The 20,836-nt window shown below is 37.5% G+C and overlaps 1 protein-coding gene and 1 pseudogene across 1 annotated transcript; both read left to right on the top strand.

Annotated features, from left to right (window-relative positions):
* Positions 1-2,482: 2,482 nt before the first annotated feature.
* LOC135205856 (uncharacterized) lies at positions 2,483-5,037 on the top strand (annotated as a pseudogene).
* Positions 5,038-8,440: 3,403 nt separating this feature from the next.
* LOC135205475 (60S ribosome subunit biogenesis protein NIP7 homolog) lies at positions 8,441-20,836 on the top strand. Its single transcript, XM_064236171.1, has 4 exons — positions 8,441-8,623; positions 18,358-18,583; positions 20,256-20,396; positions 20,589-20,836. Exons 1-4 carry the CDS (start codon positions 8,568-8,570, stop codon positions 20,709-20,711), a joined length of 546 nt encoding a protein of 181 aa, XP_064092241.1. The 5' UTR covers positions 8,441-8,567; the 3' UTR covers positions 20,712-20,836.

Below are 20,836 nucleotides of genomic sequence, written 5' to 3'. Positions count from 1 at the left end.
ACTGCATATTCAAGACGTGGTCTAACTATTGATGTGTAGAACTGCAGCACCATTTCCTTTTTTCTGTATCTGAACTGCCTCTTTATGTATCCCATTAGTTTCTGTGCCTCCTTTTCAGCTTTTATGCATTGTTTTGTGGATTTTAAGTCCTTGGTAGTAATGCCTCTAAGGTCCTCTTCTAGTTCTACACTATTTATGTCATTCCCAAGCAGCATGTAGTTGGCATGAGTGTTATTTGTTCCTATTTGTAACACTACATTTATCCGGGCTAAAAAGTATCTGCCATATTTTTAACCACTCTCCTATTTTCCTTAGATAATTTCTTAAACTTTCCGCTGTATCTGGGTCTGCTGCATTTACACTTAATTTGGTGTCATCTGCCAATTTGGCTATTTGCCAGTGAAGCCTACAATCTGACAATTCTGATTCTTCTCCATTTATTACGACTCTGTTTTCTATTAGTTAGCCAATATTCAATCCAGTCTGCTAGTTCTCCTATAATCCCTAAAGCCCTAAATTGTGTCATTAGTTTCTTGTGTGGAACTTTGCCAAAGGCCTTTTGGAAATCTAAGTAGGGTCTATCCATTGCTCTACTACTGTCGTAAATACCAAGCATGTTATGAAAAAACTCCATTAGGTTTGATAGGCAGGATCTGTTTTGTCTGACTCTGTGTTGGCTGTTTAACAATTAGTTGTTTCTATTAACGTGTGTGCGTGAGAGAGAGAGAGAGAGAGAGAGAGAGAGAGAGAGAGAGAGAGAGATTATAATTCTGAAGAATGTTACATTATTTCCAACACCTGTAGCTTACAAAGAATTAGCAGGTAGAGTTTCTTTGGCAAATATAAGCATTAAATACAAGCATAAAAATAAACAAATTATAGTTTGTTTTCAGTGTTTCTATCAATAATTTACTTGTGTACATTGGGTACACATCATCAAAATTTAATTATATCTTTGAGATTTACACATTGATCTATCTATTGTGGTGGGGGGGGGGGGGGGGGTGGGGGGGGGGAGGTGGGGGGGGGGGTGGGAGGGGGCGGCACATTACCAGGTGCCCCCAACTTCAAATCCGCCACCATATCCCTGGAGACTTCAATGCTCCTCTCCAGTAAGTAGTGATCCATCTCCCTGGAGACTTCAATGCTCCTCTCCAGTAAGTAGTGATCCATCTCCCTGGAGACTTCAATGCTCCTCTCCAGTAAGTAGTGATCCATCTCCCTGGAGACTTCAATACTCCTCTCCAGTAAGTAGTGGTCCATCTCCCTGGAGACTTCAATTCTCCTCTCCAGTAAGTAGTGATCCATCTCCTTGGAGACTTCAATGCTGCTCTCCAGTAAGTAGTGATCCATTTCCATGGAGACTTCAATGCTGCCTCCAGTAAGTAGTGCTCCATCTCCCTGGAGCCTTCAATGTTGCTCTCCATTAAGTAGTGATCCCTCTCCCTGCAGACTTCAATGCTACTCTTCAGTAAGTAGTGATCCATATCTCTGGAGACTTCAATGCTGCTCTCCAATAAGTAGTTATCCATCTCCCTGGAGACTTCAGTGCTTCTCTCCAGTAAGTACTTTTCCATATTTCTGGAGACTTCAGTATTGCTCTCTATTAAGCAATTATATATCTCATGAGACTTCAATGCTTAACTTCAGTAATCTCCTCATTAAGCAATTAGATATCTCATGGAGACTTCAATGCTGCCTCCAGTAAGTAGTGCTCCATCTCCCTGGAGACTTCAATGTTGCTCTCCATTAAGTAGTGATCCATCTCCCTGGAGACTTCAATGTTGCTCTCCAGTAAGTAGTGATCCCTCTCCCTGCAGACTTCAATGCTACTCTTCAGTAAGTAGTGATCCATATATCTGGAGACTTCAATGCTGCTCTCCAGTAAGTAGTGATCTATCTCCCTGGAGACTTCAATGCTGCTCTCCAGTAAGTAGTTATCCATCTCCCTGGAGACTTCAGTGCTTCTCTCCAGTAAGTACTTTTCCATATTTCTGGAGACTTCAGTATTGCTCTCTATTAAGCAATTATATATCTCATGAGACTTCAATGCTTAACTTCAGTAATCTGTTATCTATATTCCCGGAGACTTCAATGTTGATCTCCAGTAAATAGTTACTCATCTCCTTGGAGACCTCAATGCTTCTTTCAAGTAAGTAGTTATCCATATTCTTGGAGACTTCAATGCTGCTCTCCAGTAAGTATTTATCTATATTTCTGGATACTTCAATGCTGTTCTCCAGTAAATAGTTATACATATTTCTGGATACTTCAATGCTGCTCTCAAGTAAGTAGTTATGCAAATTCATGGAGACTTCAAAAATGCTCTCCAGTAAGTAGTTATCCATATTCCTTAACCCTTATGCTTCACGAAAATTGTCTGGTAACACTGCAATTGAGCCTTTTTGTCTTGTAATAATGGACTTGATTAGTTAAGCTAATGGATGTCAATGCTCATATTTTCTAATCACTACTGTAGACAATGCGTTAGTGATATATGAATGATAGTTCACATTATAGGTGAAATGAGTTGTTATTAAACAAATAGAATAATATTATAGTAACAGAGTAATAAAAATAGCAATGGTCCAAATCATATTCAGTTCTGATTAATCAACCTTTGTTCCATTCAGGTGTGGCTGCTGCTGCCTCAGGCGTTTGCTGGAACCCAACCTTTGTTCATGGTAGATCATAATTTGGTGTCAATTTCAGAACATAATTATTTGAATGGAAATATGCTTTGGATTTACATCTATCCATCTATTTATAAAGTAATGAGATTATTGGGTGGCGTGCGGACAAACATAGTCAAAAAAGGACAGGCCCTGCGCTGTGAATGTGTTTCTTTACAGACGAAAATACATGCATACATGCTCTTAAACATTGCAGATTAAATGAAAAACAAATAAGAGCCGATGGAATGTCAAGAAACTTAGAATCTGGTGGTTATCCTCGTCTTTGGAAAGATACCGAGTCCCTAAATCCCAAAACTGAAAAGCTATCACAGAGATTAGGGGAAGCAGTCGGAGACGAGGCTATCACAATTATGTGGGGCGATCACTTCAACAATATCCTGAATTGCATAAATGATCAGGATTCCCGAAGGGATGTAGATAACCTCCTTACTGACAACTGTTAGGTTTGTTTATTCTCTTTTCTTTTCTCTTTGTTATTGGTCAGTCTTTTCTTTGGTAGCCTTGGTTTGAATTTGTTTCTCTTGTAGTTTGTTATATGGGGTAATCTTCATCTATATTGTTTTGTTGTTGAGTTTTTCTCTCGTAGGAACTTTTATTATATATTGAGATTACTTATGGTCTGGACGTCTTGCAGATACTGAAATTAGATTAATTCAATTCTTTTCATTTATCCAGTCTCTCAGGAGGTTTTGGCATGGATATTTATCATTGGATTCTTGGCAAGTTAAACACCACTTTGTTTATCTTAATTATTATTATCACACACAATTCACTGTCTTATCACATACACAATTTTTCACAGGGTACAGAGTTTCAACCGACACATGGTTTGCGTCCAGAGGTTCGTTCCTAACTAAATTTATCTGTGATTTCAAATGAAGTCTGGACCTATTCTTTCAATTCGGGCTCCTCCCTATTTTCTACTGGGATACACCCTTCTTTTACATGAGTGGTTCTTCCAGCTTCCAGTGCCACCCCTGTACAAATCTTAGTGGTTGTCGTAATCGTAACCACCCACTGGAGGTGTCAAACTTCAGATTTTCCACTTTAATCATCACCTTTTTGTTTTGGCCAAGGCGCTGGGTTATTTAGTCTCACTTTTCAAACAGCTACGACTGCAATCTGTTTCTACCTTTCCTTCGCCTTCATCTACCATAACTCTACTAGTAGATTTCCCTAGCTAATTTTCCTACATAACTATTCATATAGACTTCTGCACTTCTTAACACAACATTCAATTTCATTTTGCAGATCGTATTACGCCAGGTAACATCAGCTATGCCATAAACAGCCTACCTAATAATAAATCGGCCAGCTGTGATGGTCTTCCCGCTGAGGCTTTCAAATTCTGCCATCCGATAATTTACATTTTGCTAGCTGCCCTATTCAATGCATGCATAATTCACCAGTTTCTTCCAGACTCCCTACTCTTAGTTCACTTGATGCCATTAATCAAAAACAAGCTAAAGGACAGGGCCGGATTTAGGGGGGGCAAAGAGGGCACCTGCCCAGGGGCCTCCACATTTTAGGGGGCCTCAAAAAAAGGACCCAGGCTTAAATAATTTTTAATTTCAGTAAATATATAAGGAATAAAAGTTTTTTTAGTCAGGAATAAAACAAAATTGTGGATATTTATGATTTATCTTTTCTTATCACGGAAAACTACAGTAAAACCATTTTATGAGGAGAAGGGACCGATAAATATTCTACACCACGCATTCGTCACCGCAATGTGCGCCTGAATCCGTTGGATTATGGACGATCTGAGGAAGTAACTCTTTCTCACTCTGAAAAGTTTCGTGTTGATAATTTTCTTCCAGTAATTGATCAGTTTTTGAGTTCCCTTAATCAACGTTTGAAGGCCTACGAGAACACCTGTTCCCTTTTCAGTTTCTTATCTGGACTGGAATCACTGAGCTGTGCTGAAATAGAAGCAGCTGCAGTAAAATTAGTTTGTGGATATAAAGATGATCTAGATCAATCACTTGGTGTTGAACTTGTACAGTTTGCAGCTCTTTTCACCCAGTTTCTGGATGATTATGTTAAGACTGATAGCTTTGGGAAGGAACATTTCCTTTACAAATTGCTGCTAGACAAGAAAGTTGCAGATACTTTTCCTAATGTTGAGATAATGCTACGGATGTACTTGGTGCTTATGGTCACAAATTGCTCTGGAGAACGTTCATTCAGCAAAATGAAGTATATCAAAAACAGACTTCGTACTACAATGCATCATGATCGACTCAAGTCACCCGGCTTTGATGACCATTGAATATGACATCCTCAGAGACATTGACTTTGACATATTGATCACCAAATTTGCAAGGGCCAAGTCTCGTAAAGTTTTCCTATTTTACGAAGAAACTTTGGTTTTGATTTTAAGATTGGCGGCACTGAGTATGGGTCATGCTTCCTGATCACCTTCGAAAAATGGTCAGTTTGTACAGTCAGGTGTGAAGAGTCCTGATGAGTGAAGGCAAACTAACATATTTAGATTTATGGTAATAAAACATATGCTATTTATTTGAAATTGCTTTTCATAATCTTTTTATACTCGAGTGTGCAGAGTCAGGAGAGGTCATTTTGCACACGTGATTAAGATGACCAAATTTCATTACTGGCAGGACCGGCAATGATGATTTCCCGGTGGAGCTTACAGCGCCCCCCGGTGAGGCTTGCTTCGCTCGCCACCCGCCTCAAGAAGGGTGGGCCTCCACACATAGATTGCCCAGGGGCCTCCACATTCCTAAATCCGGCCCTGCTAAAGGATGCAGCTGACCCTGGCAACTACCGTCCGATTGCAATCACAACGATTGCGTTGAAGATACTTGAGTCTGTTCTTCTAGTGAGACTTCACCCCTTTCTACTCACACTTTTGACAACCAGTTCGGTTTAAAGCAAACCACTCAACCGACACCTGCGTCTACATAATGAAAGAATTGCTGAACTACTACCTATCATCAGCCTCTCCTGTTTTCCTTTGTTTTGTGGGTGTGAGAAAAGCATTTGACAGAGTAAACTACCTGAAGCTCTTCCTGAAGCTGCATAAAAGAGGCACACCCCTATATTTAATTGGCAATTTATATTGCTGGTTCTCCACACAGCAATGCTGTGTCAAATGGGGTAACGCATTATCGTACACCTTCGGCTCCCTAAACGGGCTTCGGCAAGGGGACATTCTCTCTCCATACCTGTTTAATACGTACACAGAAGCCTTGAACGTCAAACTGAAATCACTTCCAATCAGATGCACTGTCAAGGAAACAACTATAAACAACCTCTGTTATGCCGGCGATATGGTTCTGATTTCCCCATCAGTGCAAGGTCTCCAACGACTCATCGACACTTGCCGGCAAAATGAAGAGGAATTTGATATCCTATACAACGAATCCAAGACCCAGTGCATGTCGCTGCTCCCGAGATCACTTAAGCATATTGCAGAACCACAAATTTTCCTCAGAAACCATCGGCTGGAATTTGTGCACGAATTTCCGTATTTAGGTCACATTATCACCGATTACCTAAAAGATACGGCAGACATTGAACAGAGGCGTCGTAAACTATGTGCAACTGGCAACATGATTGCAAGGAGGTTTGCCTTCTGTCACCGAGACGTGAAACTGCTGCCTTTCCGCTCGTACTGCTACAGTATCTGTGGGTGTTCCTTCTGGACGAACTATATCTGAGAGACCATGAAACGTATCACTGTTGTGCACAAAGATATTTTGAGACGCATCACAAACATTCCTCGCTACCACTCCGCCACACAGATGTTCATAGAAAACCATCTGGACAATTAAAAAATTATTGTAAGGCGAACAGTGTCCAGTCTGATAACCCGAGTGAGAAACAGCAGCAACTCGCTCATACAAAGCATCCTAAGGAGTGAAGCAAGAAGATCTAAATTGTGGGAAAGATGGGAAAATGAGGCCTTTGTCCCCTAAAGGACTTAATCTCTGTACTGGCAAGGTGCCATCTGCAGATTCTGTCATTATTATTATATTTATTGCTGATATTTTACTTTTTCATTATTGCTGTGAATACTATCAAGTTAAAGTTTTTCTACATTCAATTTTCGTATTTAGCCCTCTGGACCTGACTACTGTAACCACAGATATAAAAGCCTAGATGCCGCATCGGCCGCTAGCTGAATAGGCTGGCGCACGTCATCAGGCCCGCCATCTTGGCGCGGTAATTCAAACAATGCAGCAGGCTGCAGTATATGACGTTTTTTCGCCACTATTCGCTTAATATTGCACGGATTTTCTTGTCTGATGGCTCGTTACAAAGCTTACATAATTCCCTACAAGGATCTAATAAAATAAAGTTGTTCCTTATTGTTTGAAAGTTAACTTGCAATGACTTTGTTTTAGCAGGTAGGGGGAAGGGGGCTATTTGTACACAAATGTTAATATTTACCCATAACTATTACTGCAAACAATAATTTGAAATGCCGTCGGCGGGGAAGAATTTGCCTAGCACTGTCAGGGTCTCCCCGTACACCTTCTCTGCTGGGGAAGGGTCGCCGTTGGCTCTTGGGACGGGCAGAGACGAGGAGGACCCAGAAGGACAAACCTTTGAAGAAATAACAAAAGCAATAAAAACCCTTATGGAAATAGCGAGTGAATGTGGCCTAAACATAAACAAGGACAAGAGTAATATATATTAATATACAACGACTGGTATAGTATAGATGCTATGGAAAATATGGAGCACATAGAAGGAATAAAAATTGTAAAGCAGATTAAATACCTAGGAGTGACAATCAACAACATGAAAGACAAAAGCTTCAGAGAACAGATAAGAAAAAGGACAAAAATTAATGCAAAGCAGATGGCAAATAAGGCTAATGCAGTCACCCAAAGTTGTAGCAGGGTAAAAATACGAAAATCGTATTGGAAAGGATTAGCGAGCCATCCTTCATGTTTGCCATGGAAGTCATGAAACTTAACACGAAAACCATAAATGAATTTCAGAAGATAGACAATCAAGTATATTATAGAACAATTTTGAAAGCGCCAAGTTACACAGCAAGTTGTACGTTAACATCTGAAATAGGGGCCGCTTCATGCCACTCAAGAGATATGAAGAATAAACTATTCTACCTAAACATACACTTGAGGGTGGTGGAAATAGGTTCCTATATGCGATAACCATGGATCAGTATGAAAAAAAAAAAACCTGGATAATGCAAGTAAAAGAATATATGAAAGAACTAAACATAAACTTAAGTCAAATTGAAGCAGTTAAAGATAAACAGTCAAGAGAAATAATAAACAACTGGTACCGAAAGACATGGCAGAAAGAAATGAATGAAAAGTCAACATTAAGGTTCTACAGAAAATATACAGAAAACATAAGAGAAGAAATCTGGTATGACAACACTGAAAAACAATGCTGATCAGTAGGGACAGACTAGGTGCACTAGGATTAGATGATAGAAATAGGATAAAAGGAGAAGATACAAAATGTTTGTGCTGTGAGGGAAAAAAAAAATTAGAACATTCCTTACTTTACTGTCCAGCATACGATAGATATAGTTTTGTGCAGCAACCATATCAGGAAAATGAAGAGGAATTAGTAGTGGCTAATATACTCTTATTTGTAGATCTACTGAGGGAGAAAGTGGAAAACAGGAAAGAATTTCTAAAAGAAATGTGGTATTTCAGAGAAGAAACTCAAACAAACACAAACAAAGGAAGAATAAAACAAGCAAGAGATCCGTTACAATGGAATATCCCGCCTACTACTACTACTACTATCTTCTGCCATCGAGGTTGCTGCTGGAGTTGGCTACCCGTTGGCCATAATATTGAGTACTTAGCGAACTACTTTAACAATCACAACCTATAGCAATTTACCGAAACAAAAATGAGACCGTTAAAGACAGAAGAGACCAATTTGGTGTTCCAGAAGTTGAAACATTAGTAAGTAGCTAGTACCTACCTATTTTATTGCTTTATCTAGCTTACCTCTGGTTAAACAACTTCTAGTAGACCACGTGCCATTGTTTGTGTTCTGCGTTTCATGCCAACACCGGTAACGTAGGTGTCAAATCTCTTTGCAATAGAACGCAGTGTAGGCTTTATGGTAGAACTAAGTAAGAGCCCCACATCCTGTATGAGTATAGGGTAAAACACCACGGCAGGCCACCTACAATCGACGCTTGCCACCCTCCGAAAAAGTACATTATAACGCGTCCTGACACCGGAGTGAACTGAGACCAAAATGTGTATAATAACAATCAAATAAGCACTGTGGAGTTTCAGTTGCGATGGCAGTAAGGATAAAAACGCCGATTACAAGGTAAGAATGAATTCAGTTCAAACCATAACCCCGGGAATAACAAGTTTCATACTTTCACTAATATAGGCAACAAAATGTTGTTTTATTGTGCTGATTACAACTGCAATCTTGAGTAAGATCAATAAACGTTACATAGTATATACGCTAACATTGTTCAAATGAGTGCTGGGAAGGCTGGGGAAAGATGGTGGCCGTCACTGATAAGAACCTTCCATGCAAAACGTAGCCGCCATATTGGATTTCAAAACTGCCCTTGAAAACATATTTTACGAAGAGCTCACATGCTTATTTTAGTTCGTATGGGGCTTTCATATATCACATTATGTTGACGAAACTTCAGTCTTTTAAATGGTATGCTTAGAGTTGCAATTGTATTCTTGTTTCACCAATTAAAAATCGAGTGAATAAGACCCATCCACCGTGATGAGGGTTGGCCTGCCGTGGTGTTTTACCCTAGGTAGTAGGTAGGTTAAAAAACCGAAGGGTCCAGAGTGGACCATGTACGATCAGCTTGGACAATCCCAAAAAAAGTACATTATAATGCGTCCTGACATCGGAGATGGGCATCAGTCGTGACTTGTTGTTGGTGAGAAACGGAGCTAAAGACCTCTACTCTCCTTTCGAAGTAAGTATTTTCTCCAAAGTTAGAAATCAAGGCCAAATTTTAAGATTTAAACAGAGGGTACTGAAAACGGTCTCAAACGTAGTGCAAATCTCACCAAAACGCGTTCAACATTTTTACTTACAACTCGAGGTATTTAGAAGATTGACGCCATCTTGATGTTTATGGAGTCGCTTGTGTCAATAAACTAACCATTTCCTGTGATAAATCCGCAAACCACTTGTGCCCTCAGACGCTGGGGTACTTTTATCACAACAAACGGAAAACTTTTCCTCACCGAGTAAACAACTGTTTTGTAGAAGACGACGACGAAGAGTGCACTTCGATAATTTTTAAATAAATAGTAAAACATCAATATTTTACATATTTATGATGATTAATTTGAAAATATTCGTTATTGATAAAGTAACTCGATTCTGACTCAAATTTAAGTAATTATTTTTTGGAATTAGAACGTTCTTTTAAGTCCTGTATTATGACGTCACGACATCTTGACTTTCGTACCTATTGTAAATAATTGCTTTACTCAACTTTCTTGCAGAACAGTTTACCAGTTATTCATGCAGATTATCAGCTCTTCATGTAATTGGTATAATCGTAATGCGCATATATATCTTCATTATTTACTTTTTGGATATATGAAGACGTTTTATTGCCGGATTATCGCCGTAGTGTGACGCAATCGTTTTCGGTCGATGCGCCTCTGTTTTCTCACCATAAGAAAATTATGGGGGGGGGGGCCGAATTTGCAATGACCAGAAAGTCGTTAAAAGAGGAAAGTTAGCATTGAGGGGCATATGTTTTGATTGAGAAAAATACAAATTTATTCAATAGCTAGCTTGTAAAAAATACTTAATTAAAAAAAAACTTGATTGACAACTAAGCAGCATACCTACTATGGGTTTCAGAGACAGTGCAAGCACGTTTTTGGGCAATACCTATTTCTGTAATGAACACTTGTATCAGAACGAGATTTTGCTATAGTGCATTACACCCAGTGCCGTAATTTATAAGGGTATCGTGAATCACTAATCGTAAAGAATAACGACACTTGTCCTTGTACCAAGAGACAAAAACTCCATTATGCAGAAATGGATACGAACACGCGTATAAAGCTCCACCTACCCTCTCCCCCACCCCCTCCACCTTTCCTTCGTTCCTTCGCCTTCCTTTCTCTCTCTCTCTCTCTCTCTCTCTCTCTCTCTCTCTCTCTCTCTCTCTGTTGCCATTCGGTATGTGTTGACCCTCCAAACTGGGTATAAGACTACACACACGTTGAAATTGGTGAAATTAGGCTATGTATTGGAAGTATATATACATAAATATTAAAGCAATTTTATCATTATTGCATTACTATGACAACTAGAATTCATGGAAACTGTTTATAATAATGAAACAGCATATGTGGCAACGATGATTTTGCCATTCTTAGCATGCAAACATTAAAGGTTACATTTATTTCTGGCATACGGTTATTAAAGAAATTCAAAATACTAATATAGACTGAAATCTATGAAAAGTGCTAGCAAAAAAAAAAAAAAAAAAATATGTATATAATTCACTTCTCCGTAGTCGTTCCTCTATGCACTTATCCGTAATCGTTCCTCTATGGTTTTCGGCAGCCAGATGTACGAAAACGTTAGAAAAATTTGATTGTATCTACTTTAGAAATATCTGTAATTTTTCGGGGTAATTTGGTTGCAAAAAAAAGGGATAATATACCATGGTAATTTAAATTAAAATTTTTAAATAACAAAGTAAATTTAAACTAAATAACGAATAAAGTAAACAATTTAGGGAATAAAACTTTGCAGTTTCGTCGTCTGCTGTTCGTAACTGTGTTTGTGGCGCGCTCACAACAACAACGGGTTTAAAGTGTAATGTGGAGTGAACTGAGACCAAATGTGTATAATAACAATCAAATAAGCACTGTGGAGTTTCAGTTGCGATGGCAGTAAGGATAAAAAACCCGCCGATTACAAGGTAAGAATGAATTCAGTTCAAACCATAACCCCGGGAATAACAAGTTTCATACTTTCACTAATATAGGCAACAAAATGTTGTTTTATTGTGCTGATTACAACTGCAATCTTGAGTAAGATCAATAAACGTTACATATATACGCTAACATTGTTCAAATGAGTGCTGGGAAGGCTGGGGAAAGATGGTGGCCGTCACTGATAAGAACCTTCCATGCAAAACGTAGCCGCCATATTGGATTTCAAAACTGCCCTTGAAAACATATTTTACGAAGAGCTCACATGCTTATTTAGTTTTGTATGGGGGCTTTCACTATCTACATTATGTTGACGAAACTTCAGTCTTTTAAATGGTATGCTTAGAGTTGCAATAGTATTCTTGTTTCACCAATTAAAAATCGAGTGAATAAGACCCGTCCACCGTGATGAGGGTTGGCCTGCCGTGGTGTTTTACCCTAGGTAGTAGGTAGGGTAAAAAACCGAAGGGTCCAGAGTGGACCATGTACGATCAGCTTGGACAATCCTAAAAAAAGTACATTATAACGCGTCCTGACATCGGAGATGGGCATCAGTCGCGACTTGTTGTTGGTGAGAAACGGAGCTAAAGACCTCTACCCTCCTTTCGAAGTACTAAGTATTTTCTCCAAAGTTAGAAATTAAGGCCAAATTTTAAGATTTAAACAGAGGGTAGTGAAAACGGTCTCAAACGTAGTGCAAATCTCGCCAAAACGTGTTCAACATTTTTACTTACAACTCGAAGTATTTAGAAGATTGACGCCATCTCGATGTTTACGGAGTCGTTTGTGTCAATAAACTAACCATTTCCTGTGATAAATCCGCACACCACTTGTACCCACAGACGCTGGGGCACTTTCATCACAACAATCGGAAAACTTTTCCTCACTGAGTAAACAACTGTTTTGTAGAAGACGACGACGAAGAGTGCACTTCGATCATTTTTTAAATAAATAGTAAAACATCAATATTTTACATATTTATGATGATTAATTTGAAAATATTCGTTATTGAAAAGGTAACTCGATTCTGACTTAAATTTAAGTCATTATTTTTCAGAATTAGAACGTTCTTTTAAGTCCTGTATTATGACGTCACGACATCTTGACTTTCGTACCTGTTGTAAATAATTGCTTTACTCAACTTTCTTGCAGAACAGTTTACCAGTTATTCATGTAGATTGTTATCAGCTTTTCATGTAATTGGTATAATCGTAATGCGCATATATATCTTTATTATTACTTTTTGGATATATGAAGATGTTTTACTGCCGGATTATTGCCGTAGTGTGACGCAATCGCTTTCGGTCCCTGGGCCTCTGTCTGTTTTCGCACCATAAGAAATTATGGGGCTGAATTTGCAATGACCAGAAAGTCGTTAAAAGAGGAAAGTTAGCATTGAGGGGCATATGTTTTGATTGAGAAAAATACAAATTTATTCATTAGCTAGCTTGTAAAAAATACTTGATTACAAAAAACTTGATTGACAACTAAGCAGCAATATATCTGTAACGAACACTCGTATCAGAACGAGATTTTGCTATAGTGCATTACACCCAGTGCCGTAATTTATAAGGGTATCGTGAATCACTAATTGTAAAGAATAAGGACACTTGTCCTTGTACCAAGAGACAAAAACTTCATTATCCAGAAATGGATATGAACACACGTAAAAAGCTCCACCTACCCTCTCCCCCCCCCCCCCCCCCCCCACCCCCTCCACTGGCACCCCTTTCCTTCTTCCTTTCTTTCTCTTTCTTTCTCTCTGTTGCCATTTGGTATGTGTTCACCCTCCAAACTTGGTATAAGACTATACACAGAACGTGGAAATTGGTGAAATTAGGCTATGTATTGGAAGTATATATACATAAATATTAAAGCAATTCTATCATTATTGCATTACTATGACAACTAGAATTCATGGAAACAGTTTATAATAATGCATCGGCGTATGTGTGAAGCTCCACTAATGTGGCAACGATGATTTTGCCATTCTTAGCATGCAAACATTAAAGGTTACATTTATTTCTGGCATATAGTTATTAAAAAAATCAAAATACTAATATAGACTTAAACCAATGAAAAGTGCTACTAAAGAAAAAAAAATTATAATCCACTTATCCGTAGTCTGTTCCTCTATGGTTTTCGGCAGCCAGATGTACGACAAGGTTAGGAACATTGGATTGTATCTACTTTAGAAATATCTGTAATTTTTCGGGGTAATTTGGTTGCAAAAAAGCGATAATAGACATGAATTAAATAAACATTTTTAAATAACAAAGTAAAGTTGAACTAAATAATGAGGAAAGCAAACAATTAAGGGAATAAAACTTTGCAGTGTCGTCGTCTGCTGTTCGTAACTGTGTTCGTGGAGTAAGCGCTTAGGAACCAGGAACAGCAACTTGGTTCAAGTGCAGTGTGGAGTGAATTAAGACCAAAATGTGTATAATAACAATCAAATAAGCACTGTGGAGTTTCAGTTGTGATGGCAGTAAGGATAAAGACCACCAATTACAAGGTAAAAATGAATTCAGTTCAAACCATGACCCCGGGAATAACAAGTTTCGTCCTTTCACTAATATAGGCCACAAAATGTTGTTTTATTGTGCTGATTACAACTGCAATCTTGAGTAAGATCAATAAACGTTACATATATACGCTAACATTGTTCAAATGAGTGCTGGGAAACATGGTGTCCATCCGTGAACAGACCCATCCATCCACACGATAGCCGCCATATTGGATTTTAAAACTGCCTTGAAAACATATTTTACGAAGAGCGTCACATGCTTATTTTAGTTCGTATGGGGCTTTCATATATCACATTATGTTGATGAAACTTTAATCTTTTGAATGGTATGCTTTGGGGCTTTCATATATCACATTATGTTGATGAAACTTTAATCTTTTGAATGGTATGCTTTGAGTTGTAATTGTATTCTTGTTTACCAATTAAATATCGAGTGAATAAGACCCGTCCAGCGTGATGATGGTGGATCGTGGTTAATGTAAACAACCAAATGGTGACACAGTGGCCACCTCCCCTGGACAGTGGCCACCTTTCGAAAAAGTACTTCTACCTGCTCAGTGACCCGAGATGAACATCAATCAAGAGCTGGTGTCTGTCGAAGCGACACCTTGAGACCTCTACTCTCCTCCCGAAGTAAGAGTTTTGGTAGATCTATCAAATAGGGATTGCCATAATTTCCGATTAAACAGAGGTTAGGGTAAATGACCAAACGGTGACATAGCGTTCCCATCTCCCGGAAGGTGGCCATCTTTCCGAAAAAGTACTTTAACCTGCTCAGTGACCCGGCATGTGATTTATCATTGTAATTTTAACTCCTACTACTAATCAAATCAAATATGTGTGCATTTCTTAAATAGTATACAGGATAGGCTGAGTTAAGAGAGGAATATACTGTACATTATATTGATATATATTTACTTCGCAATTTCCTTAGATTTTCATGTCCTTAAAACTACTTACTTGGTACACCTAATTAAGTGTTAGACTACACAATTATTTTTCATAATTTTACAAGCGTTCATAATTTTACAAGTGTTATTCTTGATTATTATAAAGTGTGGTACACTTGCCAAACACTGTGATATTGTTTGATATTTTATGAGGTGAATGATTTTTAAGGAAATTATATCTGTAAACCTGTTTTGCTCAAGTTTATATTTCTTAAGAATAGATTCATTATACTGAATGTAATTAAGTTTTAAATGCTCAACAAATGGTTTACTGTCATAAGGCTGTGCAGCTTAGTATTGCTCCCAAAACTGGTTTTGACATAATAGTCAGGGAATCTTATTTTAAGTGAAGATGTTGAATAGTACGTAGAATGAGAATTTATGAATTCCCAATACTAATTATATCCTATTCCATTTATAATTTGATCTTTCATAATGCATTTTATTTCACATTTATTACTGTTGCCAATTGGTATGTGTTTACCCTCCAAACTGGGGATAAGACTTACACAAAACTGTGGAAATAAGTGAATTTAGCATATCTATTTGTAATATTATATACATAAATTTTAGAGTAATTTCATCATTATTGCATTACTGTGAAAGCTAGAATTCATGGAAACAGTTTGTAAGGCAATGGTGTATGTGTCGAGTTCCACTAAATTAGCAACGAAGTTTCCATTTGCCATTTCTAGAACATAATCATTAAATGTTACATTTGTTTCAGCCATAATTATTAAAATTTAAAAAGTCAAAATAGTAATATTGACTTAAATCAATGAAAAGTGCTAGCAAAAATAAAATCAATGAAAAGTGCTAGCAAAAATAACAACATTTTTGTTGTAACTGATGCTTTTGGCAGCCACGGTTTCGCTGTGGACAAACTCTTACGTATTTCGAGTGAAGTTTGGAGTGAATTTCGTAATGTGTATAATTACAATCAAATAAGTATTGTGGAGTTTCAGGTGATGGCAGTAGAGATAAAATCTCTGATTACAAGGTAAAAAGGCATTTCAGTTCAAACCACGACCCCCGGGAATAAGACGTCTCACACTTTCACTAGTACGTATAGGCAACAAAATGTTTTATTGTGTTGATTACAACTACTATTTTTGAGTAATATCAGCAAAACGTTACATAAATATGCAAATATTGTTCAAATGAGTGCTGGGAAGGATGTGGCCGTCATGTGAGTGACAAATTGCACGCCCCGAAGAGATGCTATATTGAATTTAAAAACTGCCTTGAACACATATTTTACAAAGACTTCACATGCTTATTTTATTTGGCATGGCAGTTTCATATACTATCCAATTTACTTAATGAAACTCCAGTCTTTTGAATGGTATGCTTAAAGATTTAATTGTATTGTTGTTTCACCAATTAAATATCAAGTGAAAAAAAGTGGTTTTTCTGCAAGTGAACACATTGCCGTCTGGTTGTTTACTCTAGTAGCTAGGCATTTTGGAAATTGATTTTTCCTACCTAGCCTACCTACTATAGTATTTTGGGTTACTTATTAAGAATTTTCATTGTTGGTCAGTTGACCGTAATTAACCTAGGATGTTGTATGCTGGCCATCCTGGGATGCTGTCACCCATGGGCATTGTTGTTGGAGAGTTTTTGGTAACAAGTGGACTTTCCTTCACTATGGATTGTGGGGCCATTGGGGGCTGAGTGCCGCAGCTAAGTAACAATGCCTGCTAGGTTAGAATATGTTAGGTTACCTAGTAAAGTTCCTTCTTAAACATATTGCTCCCTAATGACTTGCAAATGTGCAAAACATTCAATACTAACAGCAACATGGCAGTCCATTTCTCCTAATATCTTTCATGCCAAACCCTGCTTTCCTAAAGGGTCCCTACCACTTTTGGTAGATAGTATGTGGTTAATAATAATTGACCAACAATAAACAACACCAAATTCTTCAGTAGCAATACCAAAAGTATAGGAAAAATGAATTTCCAAGGTATTAGTCCATGTGGAGCTGTTGCTTAAAATATGTACTGGCTTTAATTTTTACATAGTTACAAAAAACTCCCTAGACTCGTGACAAATGCCACCAAATACCCATTGCCCTTCTATGATCTGGCCAACATTGTATTTCCATTTGCCAGATTTGGATTCATCCTTTTCAACAATTTTGTTGTTGCTGCCAATTTTCTTGGTGTGGCAAAGAACCCAAGAATTGACAAACAGGAAGATTAGTCATTGATTGTTGGCTTGCTTACTTTTAGATTAGAAATAGCTAGCTGCTTTATAGGAAAACCTGGCCTGAGTCCAAAGCACTACGAATTGTAAATTTGTTCCAATATCCAATTTCTTTTTGGAAAACACATGCCCACAAAAGTGGACACAATGAGCAATAGTACTTTCATCTGAGCCCATGCATATAGTGGTATTTGTTACACCCGAAAGCTAATTTTTTTTTTGTCTACTCGACACACTTCACGACATGTAGAGCACATTCTCACACTTGAAATTAAACTCTTTAACACAAATCAACCAGTTTTTCTGGTTCCACTGTACACAGTTCAAAATTCACCTTACCTGAGGAACCAATTTCCACATGATGGTGAAACATCAGCGTCTTTAGATTGTCACATGCAATTGCATGTGACAACTGGCCTCAGCCATGTCTACCAAGAAACTTCAAGTCTTGAGACTTGAACTGCCTGAAAATTTGTCGAAAATCTGTGCCATTGGAAGAAACTGGAAGCATAAAAAAATGGAACTATGACTGGCTAAACATATATGATGCAATAGTGATCTAGTATTCTCTTTTGTGGAGTGACGGAGTTATGAGGCTCACTTGGGTAAAGGCATCACACCAAGCACAAACACAATACAAAAGTGAGTTTTGTAAGAGAGACAAGTTTTCGATTACCGATATTTAGTTTTATTGCATTAAACTAAATTATCCCATTCATATATCATTGTGTACTTACTTCCAATACTGTTCACATACAAATTATAATGCATCACTAATATCTTTGCACAGCCATCTCCTTCATATTTACCAAAGGAAGAATTCTGCTTGGAGATATTATTTATAAAAGTTTTTGACTGAACAATATAGAAAAGGGGTATATGGTGCAGTACAGGTAAGATAACTTCCAGTTAGTACTTTTCATTAATCTTTTCTCTGTTCATAACTCCTGCCTCTTAAGTTCAAAGAATATCAGCTTTCACAATTTTTTTAGACTAGTAGTTTTAACTTTTTCTTTCTAGAGAGATTAATGTCATTTTCTCCATTCCAGCATAGGAAGTAATGTTAAAGCTCTACTGGAAAGGTCAGATGGAATTTATTGCTTCCGCCTTAACAAGGGAAAAGTTTATTATGTTAATGAAAACCTGATGAAACTGGCAGCAACCATGCCAAGAGACTGCATTGTTGCACTGGGAGTATGCTTTGGGAAGATTACCAAAGGAGGAAAGTTCCTTTTGCTCATAACAGCACTTGATTACTTGCACATGTACTGTCAGGTAGGTCTGGTTAAGCAAAATTTTCTATCTTGGTTTAATTTTTAAATGTAGAAAGTACTTTATTTTGATAGATAAGAAGTTTAATTCACTACACTCCTGTCTGACAATGCATGGAAATTTACTCAAATTGTTCTTACAAGACTGAAATCCATTGCCATTTGTACCCCTCAGTAAAGCTAGAGTTGGTTGTTGAAATGTAGTATCAAGGAAGTTAATGGTAGTTAAGCATTTTGGGAACCCCCCATTCTCCTGCCATCATCAAGTACTTTTCTTTGGCCACTGTCAGTTTTGTTTGAATGGCATGATGTTTGCATTTTGCTAATGAAAGATGATCAGTGTTGTTGGCTATGAAAAATACAAATTGAATAAAAAAAATTTGTCATTTTAGGTGTACAGGACAAGGACATTTGTCTAACTGCTTTATGTCCTGTGTTGGTGGATCCCCATCTCTTTTGTGTGTGTGTGTGTGTGTGTGTGTGGGGGGGGGGGGGGGATTGGTCTTGCATGCATGAATTACCTTTGGAGGAATGTTCATTTTGCATGAAGTTGAGGAAAGCTAGGAAGCAAAATGTCTGGGGGGAAAACACCCCCCTGTAATCCTGTCTGACCCCTCAGCTCCTGCTCTTCAAGCTACAACCCTGCTACCATGGTGTCAACTTAGGCCCATTTTGAAGGTACTCCATATGTTTGGGTCCACAAATTTAGTTTGCCATTCAGTTTATAGACTATATTCCTATCTAAGAATAAGCCAACAGCAGTTTGAATTCCTGTATGAATATATTAGAATTTTTTTAATATAACAAATATTTTTCGTGAGTACACAGACCATCACCTTTTTTCATAATCATACCTCAACCAACCTTCTTAGTCTCTGATGCAAAGGAAAAAATACTTCTTGATAATGAAGGTGACCCCACCCACCCACTTACCACAAGATAATTACCAAATTAACAAGTTTTACCAATCAGTACCATCCTGCACTTGAGGGATTCTCATACATACAAGGCTCTAAGTTGTATTCATAGGAATTTTGTGAATATGGAGAAATAACCTCTAGATAATACAGTAGTTCTGTGGAAATTGGAAACTATACGTACATTGTTGAGAGACCAAGTATTTTCTGTGATGTAAGGAGTCTGCATTGATAACAGTAGTAATAAAAGTCCTTGAAATCATATTTTAGAAATTATGCAGAAAATTCCTTGAAAAATCAATTATGAGGAGGGTGATTTTCATAGAATGTTTAATTGTTTGTATATTTTTATTATTTTTATTGTACTGATTTTAAAAACATAAACTCCAGATCGCTTTTGTTGAGTTTGCTTATCATTAATAAGCAATAATATGAAAAGCCAGTGAAGTAAAATATAAGTAGTGATTTAACTTGCAAACAGTAATTATATCTGAAACCCTTTGGGGAAAAGGAGCATGACAAACAATTAGTTTTTGCAAGCATATGTAAAGAGTCCCTTTCTTCTTATGAAAATATCTGGGGGTTTGGAAAAATTGCCTAACTAAATTACAGTGTTTGAAAAGATGTGGTTGAGATATTAGGTTTGTTGATGCATTTTAAGAAACACATTGAAGGGAATCTTAGGCAAAGGTAATGTTGTTTCTATGTTGAGTGTCTGTTTATGATACAAGTAGAATGCAAATCTGTTTTATATTCCAGAACAAAATTTGGTTGAAAGAATCTGCAGAACAGAATTTCATGTATGGAAACCATGTGCATAAGGCAGGATTGGCACGTATGTCAGAAAATATTCCAAAACACTCGGGTGTTATTGTATACTCTTCAAAAGATATTCCTTTGGTAAGTATGGCATTGTTTGTCTTCTTGGAATGTTTCATGCAATTTTCCCATTTTAGTAGGTCAAAAGGAATCTTGAAAAGGTTTTGGGTGTAGTCATTTGGTGTTGTTTTGGCTAATTTAGTGTTAGTATATTTTAATTTTAAATTTTTTTAGATTTGCATGAAAATAAGATGGGAATGAATTACTTTTCAGGGTTTTGGTGTCACAGCAAAAGCTTCTGTTGACTGTCGGCGAGCAGATCCCATGGATATCATATGTTTTCATCAAGCAGATATTGGAGAGTACATTAGAAATGAAGAAGATCTCTTGAGCTAGTCTTTGCTTTACTTTCTAATGTTAGTACACCATTGAAGAGAAGATATGTATTATGTAGTATATTTTTTCTTTTATCCCTAATATTTTGGTATGACCTGCCAAATAAAAACATTTTTTTTATTGTT

This window comes from Macrobrachium nipponense, chromosome 24 (genome assembly GCF_015104395.2).
Source record: "Macrobrachium nipponense isolate FS-2020 chromosome 24, ASM1510439v2, whole genome shotgun sequence".
In the NCBI taxonomy this organism is placed as follows: Eukaryota; Metazoa; Arthropoda; class Malacostraca; order Decapoda; family Palaemonidae; genus Macrobrachium; species Macrobrachium nipponense.
Note: the sequence above shows the minus strand (reverse complement) of the source record. Positions and strands in the feature narration are given on the sequence as shown.

Coding starts and splice junctions, on each gene's coding strand:
- LOC135205475 (XM_064236171.1), top strand. CDS start 8,568: ATGAGACCGTTAAAGACAGAAGAGACCAATTTGGTGTTCCAGAAGTTG. Junction 8,624..18,357: donor TTCCAGAAGTTGAAACATTA/GTAAGTAGCTAG, acceptor TCTCCATTCCAG/CATAGGAAGTAATGTTAAAG. Junction 18,584..20,255: donor ACTTGCACATGTACTGTCAG/GTAGGTCTGGTT, acceptor TTTATATTCCAG/AACAAAATTTGGTTGAAAGA.